Source organism: Rousettus aegyptiacus, unplaced genomic scaffold (genome assembly GCF_014176215.1).
Source record: "Rousettus aegyptiacus isolate mRouAeg1 unplaced genomic scaffold, mRouAeg1.p scaffold_m13_p_7, whole genome shotgun sequence".
Classification (NCBI taxonomy): Eukaryota; Metazoa; Chordata; class Mammalia; order Chiroptera; family Pteropodidae; genus Rousettus; species Rousettus aegyptiacus.
The window spans coordinates 22,535,038-22,556,930 of NW_023416310.1; the positions used below are offsets into that span (position 1 = coordinate 22,535,038).

Below are 21,893 nucleotides of genomic sequence, written 5' to 3' on the forward strand. Positions count from 1 at the left end.
GGTTTGAAGTGAAAAGTGTTAGCAGTATTAGTGTCAAATATGAGTCATCAGAAGCCATGTTTTAACTTATTTTCACATTTTCAAAATGATTTTTTTAAAAAAAGAAAATTTAATGATAGTACATGCTTTTAAAGTAAGATAACCCTACCCATCTGTGCATGGCTTTTCCCACTTGTACATACAATTCTAAGCATTCTGAAGTTTTGACAACACGATGTACTCATAAGCTCTTATATACACAGTACATGTTTATTAGAGTTGCTTTGGCAGAGATTTTGCTATCATTAGTTGAAATATATTTACATTTTCAGAGACAACTATGGGCATAATTTATATTTGACTAGTAACTAGTTGCTAGACTTTATATGGGTTTAAGCTCTTTTGTTTAAACAGATTTACTGTGCCTTGGCACTACCGGCATTTTTGACTGGATAAATTTTTGCTGGGGGTTATCTTGTACCTACATCCCTGGCTTCTAACCACTAGATGCCAGGAGAACACCTCCCTCCTCCCGCTCTCCTGCCCCACAGTTGTGACAATGTCTCCAGATGTTGCCTACAACACTGCCCCCAGCTGAGAAGCACTGGTTCAAAACAAACAAAAAGTACATTTTCTTCTAGAGGAAACTTCTATATAGTCTTTCACAAAATAAAGTCCTATGTTTGTTGTAGTTAACTAGACTCTATAGACAAATATTCTTATCTGAAAGGATAACAGGCACTTGTGTTGTAATACATTTGAAACCCAAGGATGGAATGAGGTAAAACTTACTAAAAGGCGACTCTTAGGAAGTAAATAAAATCTTTTTGGCTAAGTTATCCTGTCTTTAATGTTTTTTTTTTTTTTTTTAAAGTCATGGATAATCTATTCTTTATAAAATAAATTCATTTAAAATGGAAGGAAAATTAACTCCTTCAGGCCATTTTCAGTAAAACCTAGGTTGGAGGAGGTAGCAGTAATTGTATTTTCTGCATAAGGAATTTAAAAACCCTCTTGCTTAAAATGCTTCTGTTGAAAATTTTATTCTTATATGTTCCTATACCATATTTAGCAATATTATGTTCATAATATGTCAGGGCAAGCATCCTAAACACTGATGCTCATTGTTGGTAGTTATGGGATTGGGCTGAATTTCCAAGGCCACCCCTTAGAATCTGCTTTTTCAAACGAACCCCTCATACTGGCTTTTGTTGCCATTTGTTTCCTAAAAAGTTGAAATAAAGGTAAAAAACAAACAAAAAAAACATACAAAACCTAATCAACTGATTCTAAGCAATCCTTCTCATATCTCACTGGGGCAGTGTGTTCTGGCTTATTTATTTAATTTGCTGGGTTAGAACTGACTTAGGAGTAGACCCGGGACTGGCCCATCAGGCACAGATGGGGCAAAGAGGCCAAACTGTCTGTGGGAACAAGTTCATGTTTGGCTTGCTATCTGGCATCTTTATGAAACACTGATTCCACTCATTCCTGATGGTTCCTAAATGGGTCATGAGTGATTCTCCAAAAGAATTATTCTGCTCTTTGATGAAATAAATGATTAAACTATCTAAGATTTTAAAGCACCTTAATAATTAGTGGTTGGCTGCAAATCTTATTTAAGATGAATCTCTTTGATATATTATTTTGGGGGTGATAACTTAGAAATACCAAGGAAAAAAATCTCTCCATGTTAATGACTCATCATTAACTTTTACACAGTCATTACATAGTTTTACATTTGTGAGAGTTTAAAGACATCGAAGAAGCTGTCACTCTGGAACAGTGTGAACCTATTGCTGTGACAAATTGTATTAGCTGTTTCTGTTATTTCTACCTGAGGCACTCTGTACTGTGAGCACTCAAATATTAACTGACACAGATTTATGATCAAGATCTAACTTCTGAAAACAATAGCTCACTTTGTATTAACTAATTGGCTAAACATTTTAAGCAGACTTTCCCCCTGCATCAGCGGAGGAAAAGCACTATGAAAATTATGCTTAACTTTAGCATGATTTAGGAGGAAAGAGCCAGCCTATCTGTGCAGGCTGTTCAAGCATGATAATGGCAGTGCAAGCATATTCTGTCACGTAAGTAAGGAATTCATTACTTACGTGGCAACTGGAGGACACCTACAAGACACCTTCAGAGTGTGAAGCCCAAGCTCACCAGCTCTCAGCCTAGTGACTGAGAGAACACAACTCAGAATGTGGTCCCCACAAAGCGGCCTGGGCTACATCTGAAAACCACACCCTTGGTCCTAATTTGCTTATACATACTGTATTTTAATTTTACAAAGTACTTTTACGGCATCTTATTTTATGATAACCTCTTAGGGACATATTCAAACCATTGCCTAGAAAGAAAAAAGAACATTTACCATATGCCTACAGATCCACAGGCTGAGTGCTTCAATATATTACTGAAATTGTTCAGATAAGAGAACGAGAGGACAAAGATGAAAGTTAATTACTTGTCAGGGAGTTTGAGTTGCAATATTTAGATATGAACTCAAGTCAGAAGAAGACAAAGCTAATGCTTTGTCAACCTAAGACCACCTCTGTAAGAATGTTTAGTTCTCTAATTTCCTGAGAACTTCCCAATTAGACATAGTACAAAATGTAGTGCAGACTAATTTTGTAGAGAGTACTTTATTAATATTGTTTCCTATCTAGATTCCAGTAAAAGTAAAACAGATACTTAAGAAAACATTTACAGAGTTTCCCACAAAATTAACATTAAATGCTGACCATCCTTTTGGGGCTTAGAAATCCAATTTCACCTTGAAATACTCTACTACATTTTGATCTTTAATCACAAAGGAGTAATCTTGTTTCATTTCTTATTTCATAATTTTAATGATGAGCTTAAGAAGTTTTCAGTTTTTGGGGTGAGGATTTTATTATGTGCCTTCGGTGAAGGCATCTCAACCTTTTTCACATTCTGGCACACCTATGAAATGATAGGATTTGTGCATTGGTATGTGGCTGCAAGTAACCAGCCGAAGAATGCCTTCCCTGAGGGGAGAATTTTTCAGCACTCTGAATGAAAAGTTTTGTGGTTACTAGCTCTGAGCTGTAGGTCTACTTGGGCAGATGGCTCTAGGGCAGCATGAGCTCTACGATAGCACCGAGAGTCAAAACTGGTTTAAAAAAACTTTTTTAGAGAGTTAGTGCAGTTTCCTTCTTCATTTCTCCTAAATGTACCAGCCTAATCACTTCTGTAATGTGAGCCTTGTTTCAATGGCAAATCAGGACTTGCATATCGTATATGCTATGCATATGTGTTTTTTACTTAAAGTGATGACATGAATTAATGCCTTTTAAAAATACTGCTTGGATATAGTCTGCGCTCTTCAAATGCACTGAAGCTTAAATACACCTGACAATGACCATTTTGGACAGTCTGGTTGGTTCCTGGAAACTTAACTAAAATAACGCCTTAAAAAGTGAACACCTTTCACTGAGGTGGTTTTTCATTAGTTTGAATTCTTTCTATAATTATGAAACCTGTAGTGACTCTCTGCCTGAGGACTAGACAAACACAAAAAAATTTTACCATTTAGTTCTTTGGGATTTTTCCTGGCCATACTGATAAGCATCCAGGTAAAATGTAAATGTACTCACATTTTTTCCAAAATGCTAATTAGTACCTCATTAACCTAAGTGGTGGCTGAAAATAAGCATTTTCATTGAAGGTATTTTTACAGCTGTAAATCTGACACTAGCATGGCCCTTTCTAGTTCAACTCTGCTCTGAGAACATCATTAAAATTTCCCATTGGGTAGTGTAAGATGTGGCCACTAGATCTGGGTGAGCTAGTCTAAAAAGGAGAGTAAAGATTTCTACATGGAAAACCTAAAGGAGAATACAGACACCCAGACCATTCTGTTTTCAAGAATAAGAGTGTTATGGATAAAACCAGCTCTTTTGATAACAAATAAGAGCTCATTAATTTTTTTTTAAGCTTACCTTGAATGAGTAAAAATAAAAATCCCTCACAAATGAAGTTTACTCTGTAGCCAATAGCCTAAAATGAAATATTAACTTTTCTTGCTCACATGATTCTTTTTATCCTTTTCTGTTCTGACTTCTCTCAGTTGAGCCTGTATGACAGAAAAAACAATCAGTATTTCTCCTCATGTCCCTATATTGCCCCAGTAAAAAGCAGGAAAAAAAAACATAATACATAGATTAAAACAGAATTGTATTAAACATTCCCTTTTATCATGTGAATTTCATTCATTCCTGGACAGTCACAGGGAAAAAGACAGGCAAGCTGGTTTTTAGACTGTCTCCCATGACACTCCAAATTGTGCTGGGAGTGCCCACTGCTTTGTTAGAAATAGTCTGGCAATTTGCCCCAAGGGTATGCAGTGCTGACTCAGCAGTGAGCACTCTGGGCTCCTGCACCGGGCCAGCCCAGCACAGAGCTCTAGTTCGAGGTAGAGGTGCTGCTGTTATTTCCCAGGTGAACAAAAGCAGGTGATTAGCAAGCACTCTTCCAAGATTGGTCTTTATTGTGTGGTGACAAGTTTCACAATCATGCTGATGATCCGGGATCCTCGAGGACATGTACAAAGATCCATACATGGGTTTTTTATTTTATCCTGGAGGAGCTGATCAAGTTCACAACGAAGTTCCTTTACTAATTCAGCCACCTAAAATGAAAGTTGCAATGTAAGCAGTAGGTGGACCAACAGAAGAAAGGTTATTAGAGGAAATGCCCCAGCTATGATTATCCTTATTCTAGATTTCTGGTATTAATTTTAACTACATTGAGAGGGCAGGAAACTAAATGCATTTTCATTCTTAAAGTGCTTCTAAATTTTTTCTTAATGCAACTATAGGAACATTGACTCAGTGTCAGCTCTGTAATATACTAAATGAGGTCCATTATATAAAGGCTCCTGTATCACATCTCATTTAAAGAAAAGATTAAAGCTGGAAGAATGGCTTTTTCCATAGTAAAACTTGGTCAACTTTTATAATTTGCTCTAAGAGGAGTAGCAGCAAAATGGAGAATTAAAAATGGTAGATATTAAACAAACCAAAAAATCTCTTCAGCTTTGGGGCACATTTTATGCTTTTGTAGGGAGAAACGGCTGCACACTTTTTATGGCATTTTGTTTAATGCTGATGTTGTGGCACTGCAGACGTCTTCACAACATCTGCTCTGCCTCTCCCCCACTGTTCGGCCACCTTGCAGTTTGGACCCTGGTTTAAATCCAACAGGCCTGTGCTCTGAGCTTTGCCACAGTGAATGTCTAAGGTAATCCAGGCCTTAGAGTCCATGACACTCCTTTGCTCACAAGAATTGGTTTGGGAGAGCGAGTCTGATGGAATTTTTAGGAAAGCAAGTTTCTATTTCATCTTCTGGACAGCATGCTGCACAAATGTGAAGTCTGGTGCTACTGCAGCTATCTTGCTATCATAAGGTTGGTCAGGCTTTTGTCATTGAGCTGCTGAATTAAATCAACTCTGCCTGACCTTCTTGATTTGTACTGTCCGATATGGAAGCCACTAGTCATACGCAGCTAATCTAATAACCACCGGAAACATGGTTGGTCCGAATTGAGATGTACTGTGAGTGTAAAACACACACCAGATTTTGAAGACTTAGTATGAAAAAAGAATGTAAACTATCTCGATAAGTTTTTATATTACATGTTGAAATTAATACCTCTTCTATTAGGTTAAATAAAATATATTAAGATTAATTTTACCTACTTTTTATTTTTACTTTAATGTGGTTACTAGAAAAATAAAAATTATATAGGTGGCTCACATATTTCTATCAGAGTATACTGCTTTCAACTTTATAGTTATATACACCAATAAATTCTTTTAATGTTTGAGTTGGTATCTCTGCTTCTTGCAATGTAAGATTTCCAACAGATGCAAGTGTTAAAATCAATTTTTATTTCTTAAATATATATTCCCCCTTAAATGTTTTCTATATACATCCTATAGTAAGTAACTGAAACCTGAGAATAAAATAATTCAGATCCATTATTATTATACTATTTTTAACGACAGTGGCAGAATCAAGGTGATTTTTATTTTTGCTCATCTATATTTTCTGATTTTTCTTTGGTGAACACGTATTATATAATAATTAGGAAATCTAACACCTTACTCACAGCTTCTGTCCCGAACCTTTCACACCGACCCATTCTGAGCTTCCCCTCCCAGTCTTACTGAGGCTCCACCTGTGGCCTCACTTCAGCCTCAGTCTTTCTTAGTGTCCCATTGCAGACCCATCATTCACTCTTAATCAGTTCTGTTGTCCTTGGTCCCTGAAGAAATGCCTGAGCCTCATAGGACAGACCCATTTTCCCTTACCTGATGGGAAGCAGCTGCAAAACGGATCCAACCATCATCTAAGGAGACGACGAACTCTCCCCTTTGAAGCTGCACGTTCACTTGGCCTCCTCCGAATAAGACCAGCGGATACACAGACACCATGCTGCAGTCTCGGATGAATACCCGACTAGTTTTGATCTTTTCGTGGTACACCAGGTAGGGACTGTCAAAGTGTCTCACCTGGAATATAACCTCAGATGATGACAGTGATGTCACTGGCAACATAAAGGGACTGCTGCCAGTCCCATGGATTTAAATACACTTGTTCAATGACTTACAAAATTATCTCCAGCCTGTACCTTTCAGCCTGTAGCTCCAGACATGTACGTGCAACTGCCTACTTGATGCCTCCACTTGGACATCTAATAAGCACCTCAAACTTATGTTCAAAAGGAATTCTTGATTTTCCCTTCTCTGCAGTATCTACCATCTCTGTTAATGATACTCCATTCATCCAGCTGCTCAAGCCCAAATTCAGGAGCCATCTCTGATTGCTCTTTTTCACTCACTCCACCTATATCATCTTAAGTGCTGTTAATTCTATTTTCAAAATATATAATAAACCAACACATTCTCACCACTTCCACAGCTACCACTGTACACAAACCATCACCACCTCATACAGACCACAGCAGTGGCTTCATAAGTATTCACCCTGCTTCTCTTTTTGCATCCCTACAGCTTCTTTTCCACACAGCAGCTACAGAGATCTTTTAAAAACATACCCAGTTAGGGCTCAAAACCCGCAAAGGATTCCCCAACGATAAAATCTCAGCATCTTATCATAGCTTGACCCCAGCCTTCCTGTCTCAGCTCCACTTGCACTGGCCACCTTCTCAAATTTCTGGAACATACTAAATATGCTTCCACCTCATGGTCTTTGCACTTATCTCCTCTGCCGGAATGTTCTCTCTTTAGATTTCTGCATGGCTTGCCCTTCGCTGCATTTAGGATTGGCTCGATTCTTTTCTCCTCAGAGAGTTCTTCCCTGACCACTCTGTAACACAGCCCCTCTCCTGTCACTCTCAGTCTTACTCTGTTATTTTCCTCAATAGCATTTATTACCAACCTGAGATAATTCGTTTACTTGTTTCTTGCCCACTAGAACATGTGCTCCCTGAGCTAGGCAGAGACCTTGTCTATCTAGCTCATCCACTGTCCTCCATGGCTGACGACAGTGCCTGGCACAGAGGAGGTGCGTGCAGATACTGAGTGGATGCACGGAGTATCTGCATTCATTGCATGAATGTCACAGTGAATCCAGAAGTGGAGGAGTGTAGCAAACTCAGGCCTTGGTTCCTAAGTATACATGCAGCTGAAAGGGCAGGTGACCTCCTGGTCCTTAAACTCTTCTGAGCTGAAACAGACCCTTTCTATGCTTTGCTGACACTTTACTCAGTAATTCCAGGGGTCTGACCAGTCCTAACACTTCAAACTCTCTTCCTCCATTCTCTCCTCCTTTTCTCCTTCATTTCTCCTGAAAGCTTTATTGAGCATCTGCTTTTAGCCAGGCTAGATATCAAGAATGTGAAGTGAATAAAATTCAGTTTCTGTCTTCTGGAATTTCACAATTCCATGAAAGAGACAAACCATAAACCATAAAATGTGGTAAGTGCAACAGCGGACAAACGCACACTATATGACAGTGGAACAGAAGTAAGAGCAATCTAGAGGGAGAGGAGCGCTGGGGAGTGATATTTAATGGGAGCTTGAAGGATAGGTGGGAGCCTGCTGGGGAATGAGAATGTCATTCCAGGCACAGAGAACAGTATCACGTCATACTGTTTGGGAACATTGTTGGCACTCTGGTATTGCTGGAGCACAAAGAATGACAGAGGGAGGGAGTTGAAGCGAGCACGTGATATGAGAAGGGGCTGACATGAGAGTTTGCAGTAGACTCCATATGTGAAGAGTTCCAAGCAAAGGAATGACATGATCAAATGTATGTTTTATAAAGATAATTATGGCAGTGGTAGTGTAAAAGGTTGGAGGTAGAAGGCACCAGAAGAATGGTACTTCAGTCAAGAAACAGATGTTTGGAGTTTGAACTGAGGAAATGGCGGTAGGAATAGAAGGAATGGGCAAATCTGAGACATGTCATAAAGGTAGAATTGTTGGGACCTGGTGACCAGTTGGATTGGAGTAAAGAGAAAAGCAGTAGGAGCTCTGTGCCTGCAGGGTTCTGATTTGGATGGTGCCATTCATCAAGACGTGGAATACAGAAAGAGAAGAGTGACTACTGAAATAACTCAATTTGAGAAACTTGACTTTTCAGCTTTTGAGTGCGAGGTGACTGGAAGGCATCCAGCTCAGAGAAAAGGACTGGAAAGACCGATCTGGGGGTCTGTGTCAGCATGTGGGTGGCCGTTAGAACCATGATGTTGTGCTCTTGTGGTTCAGGAAGAGTATGCACACTGTGGTGAGAAAATAAGGACTAAGGACAGAATCACTATTGCAGAGCAAAGGAACTAGTAAATGAGACAGAGGAGGAGGATCAGAGGGATCGAACAAAGTGACATTTTCGAAGCAAAAAAACACAGCAAAGATAGTTCCAAGAGGTAGGAAGGTCAGCAATATCAAATACTACTTGAGGCAAGTATGATGAGGACCAGGGCATGCTCGTTGGATTTGACAACTAGGAGGTTACTTGGACTTTTGATGAGTTTAGTGGAGTGTTGGGGGCAGAGGCCTCACAGCAGTAGGCTGAGGGAGGAATGAAAACTGAGGAAGTAGGATTAGCAAGTATAGATCACTGTTTTTTAAGGCACAGATAGGTTCGGTGATGCAAAGAAACAATTTTATATCTGAAAGCAGGCTTGAACATATTTTTGTATCGAGTAGAATTTTCTTGAAATGGAAAGTTTCCAAGAAGAGCCCAATTTTCAGTCTATTTATGCTTACTCGACCTTCCCCAGGTCAGTGGTGCTGCTGGGGAAGGGCAAGTGATAGAACAAGGTTTGGCTGAAAGCGACTGTGTTTTTCACCCCAGGACCTGGCATATGTAAATATAAGGACACCCCACCATTCTGACCTGATAGTTCACTGATGAAGGGTGAATGTGTACATATCCATCGTTCTTGGTGACAAACTTCAGCTCATCTGATTTTGGTTGCATTCTGACAGCTCCAGTACTGGTTTTCTGAAATTTCCCTTCTGGGCTTTTCACCTAAACAGGTATTCATAAAAATAAATATGTAATATGTATATTTCCAGTGCAGGATGTACCCCTTGGCACAATGCCTTTGTTGTTTCTTCCCTCTCACTTAATTTCCTACAAGCACACTTTTTTTCTTATCTTTTTAACCATCAAGAAGTGTGGATGTAGGTGCAGTAGCGTTGGGTGACTATATTACACAGAAGCCACGTGGGGGAGAAACTGTGTTAATATTTCAGGTCTGCACTGGTTATCAGGTACAGAGATGTAGCTGGCAACAATGGACCAATCTGCTGATTATCAATCCCAATCCTACGTTTGAAATGATTTTCTGTCAACACAGCAAAAAAATGCTATGAATGAATAGATTATTTCATTTGAAAAAATATGAAAAGTTTAAGTGCACATACATATATATGAATTATATGTTTTACAAAAATAATGTTTATTGTAAAAATTACATTAGAAAAAAGAAAATAAAAATCTATAATCACATGATTAAGAAATAACTAGCATTAGTATTTGATAAATATCATTTTAGTTTTCTCTACTAGATTTATGTTTTTATAGGGAAAATAATAAATAATATAAATAAAAACACACATGTTGAAACTAGTATAGAATCATTTTCTATAATATACTTTTTTTTCTTCGGCGAGGCAGCCCTTGGTTGACCTCACAGATTCCAAGGATCCTGTCAGCTTACAAGCCCTTATTTTTTATTTTTTACACCTACAACACCTGGTCTTGCTAGGCGGTCTCCCATCCAAGTACTAACCAGGCCCGACCCTGCTTAGCTTCCGAGATCAGACAGGATCAGGTTTGTTCAGGATGGCTTGGCCATAGACTATAATAGACATTTTTAACTTAAAATATTGAGAACGTTTTCCATGTTGTTAAATATTTTCCTAAAACATAATTCTTAATGCTGATATAGTACCTCATTGTAATGATGTATAATTTAACAACCAAATTCTCTATTATTGGCATTTTAGATTGTTCATTCTAGTATTCTTTATAATTACATTCTCCTAGCTATATCTTTATAGTCTCTTAGCTGTATCTTTATGCATGTATGCAATTATTTCCTAATAATAAATCCTTAGAAACTGCTATCTAGAAAGGGTATATCAATTTATATTTCTACTATGAGTGAGAGTGTTCATTTTGGAGAACCTATGACAGCACAAGGATTATAATTCTTAAAAAATTTTGTCACATCATAATCACCTAAAATCTATAGTTTACTTTAGGGGTTCATTCTTGCTATTGTACTTTCTATGGATTTGGACACATGTATAATGACATGTATTCAACATTATGGTATTACGCAGAGCATTTTCACTACCCTAAAAATCTACTGTGCTCTGCTTATTCATCCCTTCCAACCACTGATTTTTTACCATCTCCAAATGATTTTTTAAAGTAAATTTCAAATGGTTTGAAAAGCATGCAAGTACTTAAATTATGAAATGAGCCATAAATTGATCAGCAAATGTCAACTGGATATTAAACAAAAGGTTAAATGAGAAATGATTCAGTAACTGAAAAATTTAAATTCTTTCTGAGTTTGAAAGGGACTTGATAATCAAAACTCAGGTAAAAAGCCAACCAGGGGGTTTGCAGAAGGAGGGCCACAGGCGATTCCATGGCAAAGCACTGACTTGTTTGATTTGTTCTTATCTAATTTTAGTCCTGAGTAGAGGGCATAAAGGAAAACCAAGTAGAATCAATTTTCTATCTTACATGGAAGTTTAGTTATGCACATGTTGGCTGACAGGGTGACATATGTGTTCATTTTAATTTCTGGAATGTCATAATATGTCAGAAGGATTAGAGAGGCAACTCATTTTATATGATACATCTTCCTGAATGATGTATCTAAACAGATTTGGAGAACTGAAGGATTGAACATGTATACTAAAGTTTAAAAGGCTCTGTATGTGTGTATTCGCATGCGTCTTTATGATGATTAATGTATATGTCTTAAACTTATATCCCTTGTTTACAAGTCAAATAAGAGGTAGAGGGCCCAGGAAAAATGTTTTGTTACCTGAACCACATTTGGATACAGAGCAGCACACAGCATTGCTGATATTAGCTTGGGGTTCTCAGCATTTGAGTTTGCCTATGGGAGAAATGAAGCATTAATTTTATAAGCAATGTGGTTACTTCTGTCTGTGCCCTGGAATTTACCATTATATTTCATTTGATTTCTGTCTTAAAAGCATTTAACTTTTATCTCTTTGCTAGAAAAATTATTTCTAAGTAAAAAATAAATCTACTGGACCACATTCACATAGGACTCACTCCAAGAGTTACTCTTCCTAGGGCTCCTAAGGATCAGTGGAGAGAAAGATGCTGGCTCCTGAGATGTTGACAATCTCCAGAAAGTACTAACTGCACTGAGAACAGAGTGGCATCAGGTTCCTCTTGAAGAAGTGTTCTTCCTATATTATACAAAAAACTATCCTTGGTTGGGAAAAGGCTGGTCTGGTTTAAGAAGACATTATTGAAAAGTCTATTCTATCTCTTACAGGCTTATTAGGTACCAGTGTGGATTAAAAAAAAAAAAAACACTAGCAACAATTAACAGAAAAACCCTTTTTTTTTTTTATGAGCATTAGCTGACACTTATTTATGGAAAGAAGAAAATCAAGAATGCCACAAACGCCCTGCTCATAGGGCTTAAGTGAAGAAAGCCAACTGATAAAGATGCATCCCATGTCTTAGGCTGACGCCCGACTAACAAACTCCCTTTACAAAAAAAAAAAAAGAAGCCTATAAGTGTTTCTGACTTAATATACAGTATTCATGTGCACATTGTTTACCTCTTCTCCTGTGGCATCCAAGATACCATCTCCTCCTTGGGCCCTTTTCTCAATATCCCTGGCTCTGAGTCCCTCCTTCACAAAGCCTATATCTGATAACAGTTCAGTGAATTGTCGTTTGAGGCTGGCCATTTCCTGAAAGTGGAAAAAATCTTTAAGCAGGGACATCAACACATTAAAGGGAAGTGTAGAGTCTTACAATAATGAATGACTTAAAAAATGCATTACTTCATTGGACAGTAATGAGGCTCATATGGGTTCGTATAACAGAGGTAAAGATTATCTTGTCTGGTCATTTCCAAAAAGGCAGTTTTCATTTATGCAAACCAGCAGAGAGAGTGATAAAGTCACACAGAAATTCACAAATTTTTGAAAACCTAAAGATAAGTTATTTACCTATAAATTGCATTTTTAAAAACATATTCATTGAATTTTGAGTAAGTCTGACTTTCCTGGAAATTCTTAGGACAGCAAAAGTGTAGTTTATGTTGTTGGGAACCCCAACTCAAGGTTCTGTGACACTGTTTTCCTACTTGCATTTCTGCTCAAGTCCTCTTAGTTCCTTACCTGAGCCTCGAATGGTTAGTGTTCTGTCCCTTACCTTGAGGTCTCTCTGGCAAACATCGTTTTTTAAGAATAGGGGGACATTATTAAGTGGTTTAGATTTCGACATCCCCTTTTGTAGCTGAGCACAAGTGTGAGAACAAAAAGCCCAAACCTCTTTCTCCTCTGGCTTCTACTCAAATTTAAGCTGTGTATCAGACAACAGAGAATGAGATAATGACAATTGAAGGAACTGAAAGCTAAGCAACACTACTCTGACTCTTGATGACAATTTAAGTATTCTCTTGGAATGTCTCAAGTACATACGGATAACATGACAAAATATAACAAGGAGTTAGACCTTAAATAAATATAAGGTTTTAATTGATATCTTAATAAAAATAATACTACAATAAAAGTTGGAGTTTAGTGATAAGAGGGAACTCTGTTTGATGGACTGCACAGACCACGTAGCAAAATCTACATATAGCATGAAGAAAAAGGATAAATTTAGTAAGAAATGTAATTTCTAAGAAATATCATTTTGTACTTGAAAATCTTAATGACTTGAGGAAATACATATTTCTGAACCTTACGTATGGAATATACTTTGGACCAATGATTCTCAAGCCTGGCTGTGTATCAGAATCACAGCAATGATAGTAAACAGATGCTGAGGCCCCAGCCCTAGAGATCCAGATGTGATTGGCATGGGGGGAACCTGGCCATTTTCACTTACTTATTTTTTTTTAAGCCTCCTCAGGTGAATCTAATGTGCATCCAGGGTTGAAAATTATTGCTTTTGATGTACTTAGAATAAAGCTAGAGCCTTCGTATTCTCAAAATGTCTCACTGAAGTACACCTAAAGGCAGACGAGAATGAAGGCAAGTACTGGGATGGTTTGGAGGTCTCTTACTTTGTTTAAGCACCAACTCTGCAAAGCACTGTTCTAGGCACTGGGGACAGACTGCTGAACAAGACAGATAAGGTCTCTGTTCTGCTGGAGCATTTGGGACAGAGAGACAAGTAAATGTCAGGTACTGGTAAGTATTAAGAACACTAATTTTGTGTTTTACTCCAGGACATCTTTTAATGTGAAAGGGAAGTCCTTCGCCCTCCCCAGCCTCAAAATCTTTGAGGAAAACAGATGCTTTGCAAAGATGTGCATCATCAGTATTCTGGCTTCTCATAGCACTTTGGAAGGGAGGCTAAAACACTCACAACAGAGGACAGAGTCCTGTCTAAAGTTACACAGAGATTATAAACCTTATCTTTCTTCTCTACTCATTATTGACATAGTAACCTCTGATGGACATAAAAAAACTAACAAAGAAAATTTGGTTCAGTATTCATTCTTTACTTTTGGAGAGAGAATAAAAGGTTTAGGGATGGCCACAGACTGCTTTGAGAATCTGCTAAAAGTTATGATGCTCCAGAATAAGGTACATACATATAAGCATACAATTTTGCATACAATTTCAGGGGTTTATGGGTCCAGGTTAAGAATGCCTGGTATAATTACTGAAAAAACTGACTTCCAAGTTGTAATCTTCAGAGTACCTATATTCCTCAATCCTCCACATAAGTAAACACAAATTCACTGAAAAGATGAAAAATGGGTTAGCTGAAAGGTTCAACACAGAAGGCCTGATGTCATAGCTCAGAATCTGTTTTGCACAGCTCGTAAAAACAAGTATATTCCAGAAAAAATGTTATCAATGTCAAAGCAGGACAAGCAAGATCAAGTTGCAACATCCTCTGGTATGCTACTACTATAGAAAACGAAAGAAAGCAAACTGCCACAGAAACAACTCACCTGAAGAACTCTTCCTGACAAGAAGTTTTGTCTGCAGTAATTATAACTTGCACGCATACCTTCTTTCGTACTTAGCTGCCATCCCTAAGTTTTGGAGAAAATCGAAATGAACTTACTATGACTTTAGTGCCAACTCTGGAAATAAACCTCAACCATTCATTAGGTCATATACTTACCTTGTAGGCTCGTAGAAGGGCCAGATAATCACTGTTTGCAATTGCAAATTCTAGCTTTTTCTGATTAGCTTCCTCTTTTTTATCCCAGGGAGACACCTAAATGAGGAACACCAGGTTTAAAGGACACATGAGGTTTCAAAAGGCACTTTCCTATTGCTGAAGCCAGGCGCCTTGAGAAGCATTTTGTGTGGAACAGAGAGTACTCAGTGGGTGGCTGATTAAAGGCAATTAGGTGATGGCAATCTGACACTTACTGGTCCCTGTGAGACTGTCTGCCCACCAGTTATAAGCTCTACTGGGCCTTTTAGTTCCTAGTGGCAAGATGTCATCAAAGGGCCACCCATTCTAAAAGCTAGATCTAAAATCTAAAATTCTAACTCTGTGGTATCTCTATTTTACAGACTTTTTTATTCTTGAATTTTCCCTACTTCTATACCCATAACTAATGTTTTCTTCCACTTTTATAATATTTACAGGCCCTCCTTTTTCCTACAAATTTGTAAAATTAGTTCGGAAACTTAATCTGCAGTTCTTCCCCAGCCCAAAACACCCAGGCGCTACAGGAGCCAGCATGAAGTACAGTAGCTCCTCATAGCAAGCTGCAGCAAGGCCCTAGCTATCACACCCGTGAAAACTATTTTAAACCAACTATGATGCTTCTGTCTAAGAGAAGCTGGTGGGAAAAGTATCACATTTGGGAGATTATATTTTGTTTACAAACCCAGCAAAGAACAAGTGTTCAGTTTAGGCTAAGGATGACATCAATACTTCTAATGAACATCAATATTTCTAATACTTCTATATTCCCAAAAAACACAACAGTCAGCAAGAGGTTTGTTTAGATGATTTGAGACAGAGGTCCTACTCACAACAATACTGGCTATTACGACCTGCAGCAAGCTACATCACCTATTCTGGTCCCTGGTTTTGTCATTTATTGTTAAATGAGGGGGCTGAGATCTTTTTGCAGATCTATGTGTTTACAATTCCATGAAATATAATATTAAAACTGAAGAAAATGATTACATACATCTATTCTCCTCTCTGAGATAAGCCATGGTGAAAATAAAGGCAGAGTGACATTCTACCCAGTGGAATATATATCTATTTTCCTCAAGTCTACATAAAATACTCTGCAAGATAGACTATATGCTTGGCCATAAAACAAAGCTTAATAAGTTTTAAAGGACTAAAATAATATAAATAGGTTCTCCAACCACAACAGAATGAAATTAGAAGTCATTAACAGATAAAAAAAATGGGAAATTCATAAGTATGTGGAAATTAAAGAAAACATATCTAAATAACCAATGGGTCACAGAAGAACTAAAAAGAGAAATCAGAAAATACTTGAGATGAATGAAAATGAAGGTAAAAGACACCAAAACTTATAGAATGCTGTTAAAGCAGTCCTTAGACGAGAACTTACAGCTGTAAGTACTTATATTAAAAAAGAAGAAAAGAAAAGCACACTAAATCTAACAGAAGGAAGGAAATAAAAACGATCAGAAATTAGTAAAATAGATAATAGAAAAATAGGGGAAATTGATTAAACCAAAAGCTGGTTTTATGGAAAAATCGGCAAAATTCATAACCTTTAGCTAAACTGACCAAGAAAAAAAGGGAGAAGGCTCAAATCACTAGACTCAGAAATCAAAAAGGGGACATTAGTACCAACCTCTCAGAAATAAAAATGACAAAACAGGAATACTATGAACAATTGTATGTTAATAAATTAGGTAACATAGAAGAAATGGACAGATTCATAGAAAAATGCAAAATATCAAAACTGACTCAAAAAGAAATAGACAATCTGAATAGACCTATAACAAGTGAAGAGACTGAATTAGTAATCAAAAAACTATCAAAGAAAAGCCTAGGTGGCTTCACCACTGAATTCTACTAAACATTTAAAGAAGAATTAATACTAATTCCTCACAAATTCTTAAAAAAAAAAAAAAATAGGAGAGAACGCTTCCCGAATCATTCTATGTGGCCAGTACTACTCTGATACCAAAGCCAAAGACATCATAAAGAGGAAAACACACACACACACACACACACACACACACACACACACACACACAAATGCTACAGAATAATATCTCTTAGGAATATGGATGTAAAAATTCTCAACAAAATAACAAAAAGGACAAAGTTGTAGGACTCATACTTCCTGATTCAAAACTTAATACAAAACAGTGTGTTACTCACTAGAACAGAATGAAGTCCAGAAATAAACCCATGTATCTATGGTCAATTGATTTTTGACAAGTGTGCCAAGACCATTCAATGAAGAAAGAACAGTCTTTTCAACAAATGTAGCTGGGACAATTGGATAGTCATATGCAAATAATAAAGTTGAACTCTTACCTCATACCATATACGAAATGGACCAAAGATCACAATGTAAGAGTAAAAACTATAAAACTCTTAGAAAAAAAATCATTGCAAATCATTTATCTGATAAGGGTCTTGTATCCAGAATATATAATGAACTCGTACAACTCAATAATAAAGTGACAGATAACTCAAATAAAAAATGGGCAAAGGATCTGAGTAGATATTTTTTAAAGAAGACACAGCAAACGAAAAGGTACTTAATGTCATTAGCCATGAGGGAAATACAAATTAAAACCACAAATTCACAACCCCTGGGATAGAGAGAATAAAAAAGTGAGATAACAACAAGCATTGGTATGAATGCAGAGAAACTGCAACTATGATGAAAGACTGGTGGAATACAATATGCAGCCACCCTGGAAGAGTCTGGGAGTTCCTCGAAAAGTTAATACAGGGCCACCATTTGACCCAGTGGTTTCACTCCACATAAAACCTTATACATGAATATTTATAGTCAAAAGTAAAAACAATCTCAAACGTCCATCAAGAGCATAAACATAATGTGGAATATCTGTATGAAGGAATATTATTCGGCCATAAAAGGAATGAAGTACTGATAAATGCTATAACACAGATAAAAGGTAAAAGCATTATGCCAAATGAAGAAACCACTCACAAAAGACTACATATTATCTTATTTCATTAACATGAAATGTCCAGAAGAGGCAAATCTATAAAGATTGAAAGTTGACCGCTGGCTGCCTAGCTGGAGCAGACGGGGGACTGGAGGGGAACAGGGAGCGATAGCTAAGGGGTTTATTCATGAGATGATAAAGATGTTCTAAAACTATGGTGATGATTACATAGCATTAAATAAAAACTATTGAACTGTACACTTTGGATGACATATTTCAATAAAGCTGTTTTAAAAAGTGGTCTGATGTCTTAAATGACTTTTAAAATCATGCAAGGGTACCTTTTTACTTGGTTGCATTTTCCGATTTTTCTACATTGAGTGAGTATAGCAGACATAACAAAAAGAACATTTAGATTATTTTACTAGGTTGGGTCTCAGTTCTTAAACTTTATTTGGGACATGGATTTCTTTGAGGATCAGATAAAAGTTATAGACATTTTGCCCTGAAAAATTCACATATAAGAAAATTTTAGGGGGCTCACATAACTCTGAAGCCCCCATGGCTTCCTTAGACTATGGACTCCCGCTTAGGTGACTTGTTTACTTACAAAAGGAGACTTGAAAGCCAAACTGGCAGCAATGGTGAGAGCAGGGTCCAAACAGCGGAAGATAGACCCAAACAGCATCAGTTTGCCGATTCTCACATCTACGGGCAGAGAGGCCAAGTGATACCCTAGAGGGGTCAATTTTTCATCTGCAGTTAATGCTCCCAAGTCTCGTAATCGTATTTTTGAGGCACGGAGAGAATCGGGGTGCGGTGGTTCGATGAGCCGAGAGAACACAGATTGAAGGTTATGAATGCTAAACATTTCTAAAATTTTAATTCTGGGAAAAGAAAACAAAATAATAATTTGTTAATTTTATTTCTGGTGGGGTGATACCAGGGGGTAAGCTTCTTTCTTGAATGAAAATAATTTTTAATTTCTCAGACATATGCTTTCATAAACTAGACAATATTAGTTTAAACAAAAAAATTTTAACATACTTTACATCTTCTAGTTCTCCAGCAATAATTTTAGATCCTGAAATTTCAGATTCTGAAATTAAATTCTCTCTATAAACTTTCAAAATGCTTCTTTCATAATAGTGGGTTCAAATCATAAAATTAATTTCAAATGATCCATTTACTCTCTCACATCTAAAATTGCATAGTAATTATTTATGAAAGTTAGTTTTAAATTATGAACTTAAGCAATTTTCAGAAAACTCTTATATAAAATTTATTTCACTTATATTTTCTTTTAAAGCTATGAACCTATAAACATGCAATTTTATGTATTTACTAATCTGTACATATTTGGTACCTAGCTTTTTTCCACTTAGTAAAACATCACTCAAATGTTTTACTTTAAGACATGTATTAATAGTTATCTACTTAAATTTTGAATGGCAAAAAAAAAAAAAAAAAAAAGGAAGAACTGCATTGGTCTGTATAATTTACCTATTTTCCCACTATTGTATTTGAATAGTTTTTAAATCATATGTGCTACATAGATTACATTTTCCCCTTCTTTCATTCTCCCGAATGGGTCAATTGACTTCTAGAGCTCGCTCAAATCCCTTCACTCTTCTTCATTTGCACTGTTTCTACCTGAGTTCAAGGCACCTGCTTGCCTGATTTCTTAAGACCTGACCATGGACACCTGAAAGCAGAGACTGTATCTTCTACCTTGCAGTATCCCTAGTGCTTAGCCCAACCTCTGACAAATGAGAGGCTCTCAAAATAAACCGGCTAGATGAAGAGCTATAACATCTTTGTATAAGTAACTTGTTTTCCTTTGGGTTATTATTTTATGGGGATACTCCCTTCAAAGTGATGTGGATCAAAGGCACGGATAGTTTTAGAGTTCTTATATAATGCCAATCAACTTTTTAGAAAGGTTGAACATTAGGTTTCCCAGCTTCAATAACACTGAGTTTTATCATTCATTTGTTAAGTTCTATTTTATGATATTTATTCTTGTTTGTTCATTAGGGAGATAATGAACAAGTTGTTTCTGTTCATATTGCTCTAGCTGATAATAAGGCTCTAGATTTGTTTCACTATGATGATTTAATATTAGTGGTACCCAGCAGTTAGATTACTTCTCAGACTTACGAATGTATCTTAAGCTCTACTTTAGGGCCATCCTCTGTAATGTAAGAGATCTTTATGAGCAGAAAGTTAAAAGGAATGGTAAAGGCAACAATGAAGAGCTCTCGCTTTGCAAATGAATGAGTTCATCCATGTCCACTCTTAGCAAAACAGGTCCTACTACGAAAAAGAAAACATGGAACTTAGGATGAGAAACATCTAGACTTTTTGGAAGAAGAACACATGATCAAGATGTACCTGAGACAAAGCTGTTCCAATGGCACTCTTTGTATTTCTGGGAGCTGCTGCTTTAAAAGCTGGTGATTGAAGTGATGGCTAGTGAATAAGTGAAAGCAGACCCCAGACGCAACACGGCCTGCTCGACCTTTTCTTTGAAGGGCATTAGCTTGAGAGACAAAAGTATCCTCTAGACTTTCCATCCCTTTGCTGGCATCGTATCTATAAAGAAAAAGAAAATTGTAAAAAAGAATTATTTTAGAAAAACATGGCCAAGACTCCACTCAGCATGGACAGAACACACGGATCACCTTACCTCTGTACAAGGACATAGTGTCCTGTGTGTTCTGGGACAGCTGAGTCCCTGGCGGGAGCAGCTAGTGCTGATTAAAATGGTATGAAATGCGACTACATATAGTTTCTTTATTTAACTCTTTTTCTTTTTAAATTCTTTTTCATTTTTATTTATTTTTGACAAATACAAATGGTATGTATTTAAGGTGATGTTTTCTACAATGTAATGTTTTGATACATGTAAACACTGTGAAATGATTAACATGATCAAACTAATTAACACATCTGTCACCTCCCATATCAACTCTTTTTCATTTGCGGAAAGCATATGAAAGAGAGAGGAAGAATAATTAATTACTTCCAAGATAAAACCTTAAACTTTTCATCTCTATTGGACTTTTAAGATTATGGTCTGGCTATAGACCCATATAGCCACGAAGAATTTTTCAAACAGTAATCTATGTAGTTTAATAAGCATTAGCCAATAAATAGCTGTGTGACTCTAAATGAGGCATCTTTAGCCCTCTCTTATATTGTCAAAGGAGAATACCTCTTTTCTTTCATTTTCCCAGAATCGATGACATAGACAACATCATCAATGGTTATGGATGTCTCAGCAATATTGGTGGAAATTATGATCTTAGTTACACCTATAGGAGGTTTTACAAACACAGCCTGCTGCTCTTCACTGGATAAAGATGAATGAAGTGGGTGAACGACACATCTGAAAGGAAATAAAAGCACATTTAGTGTTCTAACATAAAACACCTAAATTGGATCATACTGGGTGAATTTCTATTAAAATTAATAATATCACACCAAGTATCTGCTGTTTCTCTACAACCTGTCCTCAGGGCCCAGCTCTTCCAAATGAGAAGGTTCTTTCTGATCCTTACAAAATACTCAGTTCTATGAACTAAAAACCTTGCACTGACTTGAGAAAAACTGGAGTGTAATTCAGTAACAAAAAAATCAAGAAGACTAAATAGTTGATATTCTACAAGTAACGGGTCTAGAACTTAATAACCAGCAAAATATCATTTTTTTCTCTACCTTTAAATCCACAGAAAGAGGCAGAGACAGTGATGTATACTAAAAAATTTCATTCTTATTTTTCTAAGAGTGTTCTTCATCTGTTAAGTAGTTGTCCCCTTAGATATAAAGACACACCCAATGTGTCTTGTTACCAGAATAAGAACTGCTGAAAATTACTTTTTCTCAAAATGATAGCATTTCCTTGTTGTTACTAACACTGGTTTCTCCCATCTCCCGTATCTGGCAACTGAAATTACATATAATTTTGCTGAGTCACTATGCTAAGTGAAGAGAAATATTTTTATTTAATAGAATGGGAATGATTGATTTCCTGGAATGAAGAAG

At 36.9% G+C, this 21,893-nt stretch overlaps 1 protein-coding gene and 1 pseudogene across 5 annotated transcripts in view; both read right to left on the reverse strand.

Moving 5' to 3' along the window:
- Positions 1 to 2,614: 2,614 nt before the first annotated feature.
- Positions 2,615 to 21,893, reverse strand: part of DHX57 (DExH-box helicase 57) — a 66,036-nt gene continuing 46,757 nt past the window's right edge. For 4 of the 5 annotated variants that reach the window (XM_016162223.2, XM_016162210.2, XM_016162215.2 and 1 more), the window contains 10 exons: positions 21,064 to 21,237; positions 20,241 to 20,441; positions 18,457 to 18,733; positions 14,869 to 14,964; positions 14,693 to 14,776; positions 12,333 to 12,467; positions 11,555 to 11,629; positions 9,379 to 9,513; positions 6,327 to 6,527; positions 4,482 to 4,642 (listed from right to left, as the gene is read on the reverse strand). In XM_016162223.2, coding sequence (XP_016017709.2) covers positions 4,499 to 4,642; positions 6,327 to 6,527; positions 9,379 to 9,513; positions 11,555 to 11,629; positions 12,333 to 12,467; positions 14,693 to 14,776; positions 14,869 to 14,964; positions 18,457 to 18,733; positions 20,241 to 20,441; positions 21,064 to 21,237 — 1,522 coding nt within the window. In that variant the 3' untranslated portion in view covers positions 4,482 to 4,498. Of the gene's footprint in view, positions 4,643 to 6,326; positions 6,528 to 9,378; positions 9,514 to 11,554; positions 11,630 to 12,332; positions 12,468 to 14,692; positions 14,777 to 14,868; positions 14,965 to 18,456; positions 18,734 to 20,240; positions 20,442 to 21,063; positions 21,238 to 21,893 lie in introns of all 5 variants that reach the window. The other variant, XM_036224060.1, reaches the window with a different exon arrangement.
- Positions 10,231 to 10,349, reverse strand: LOC118606092 (annotated as a pseudogene).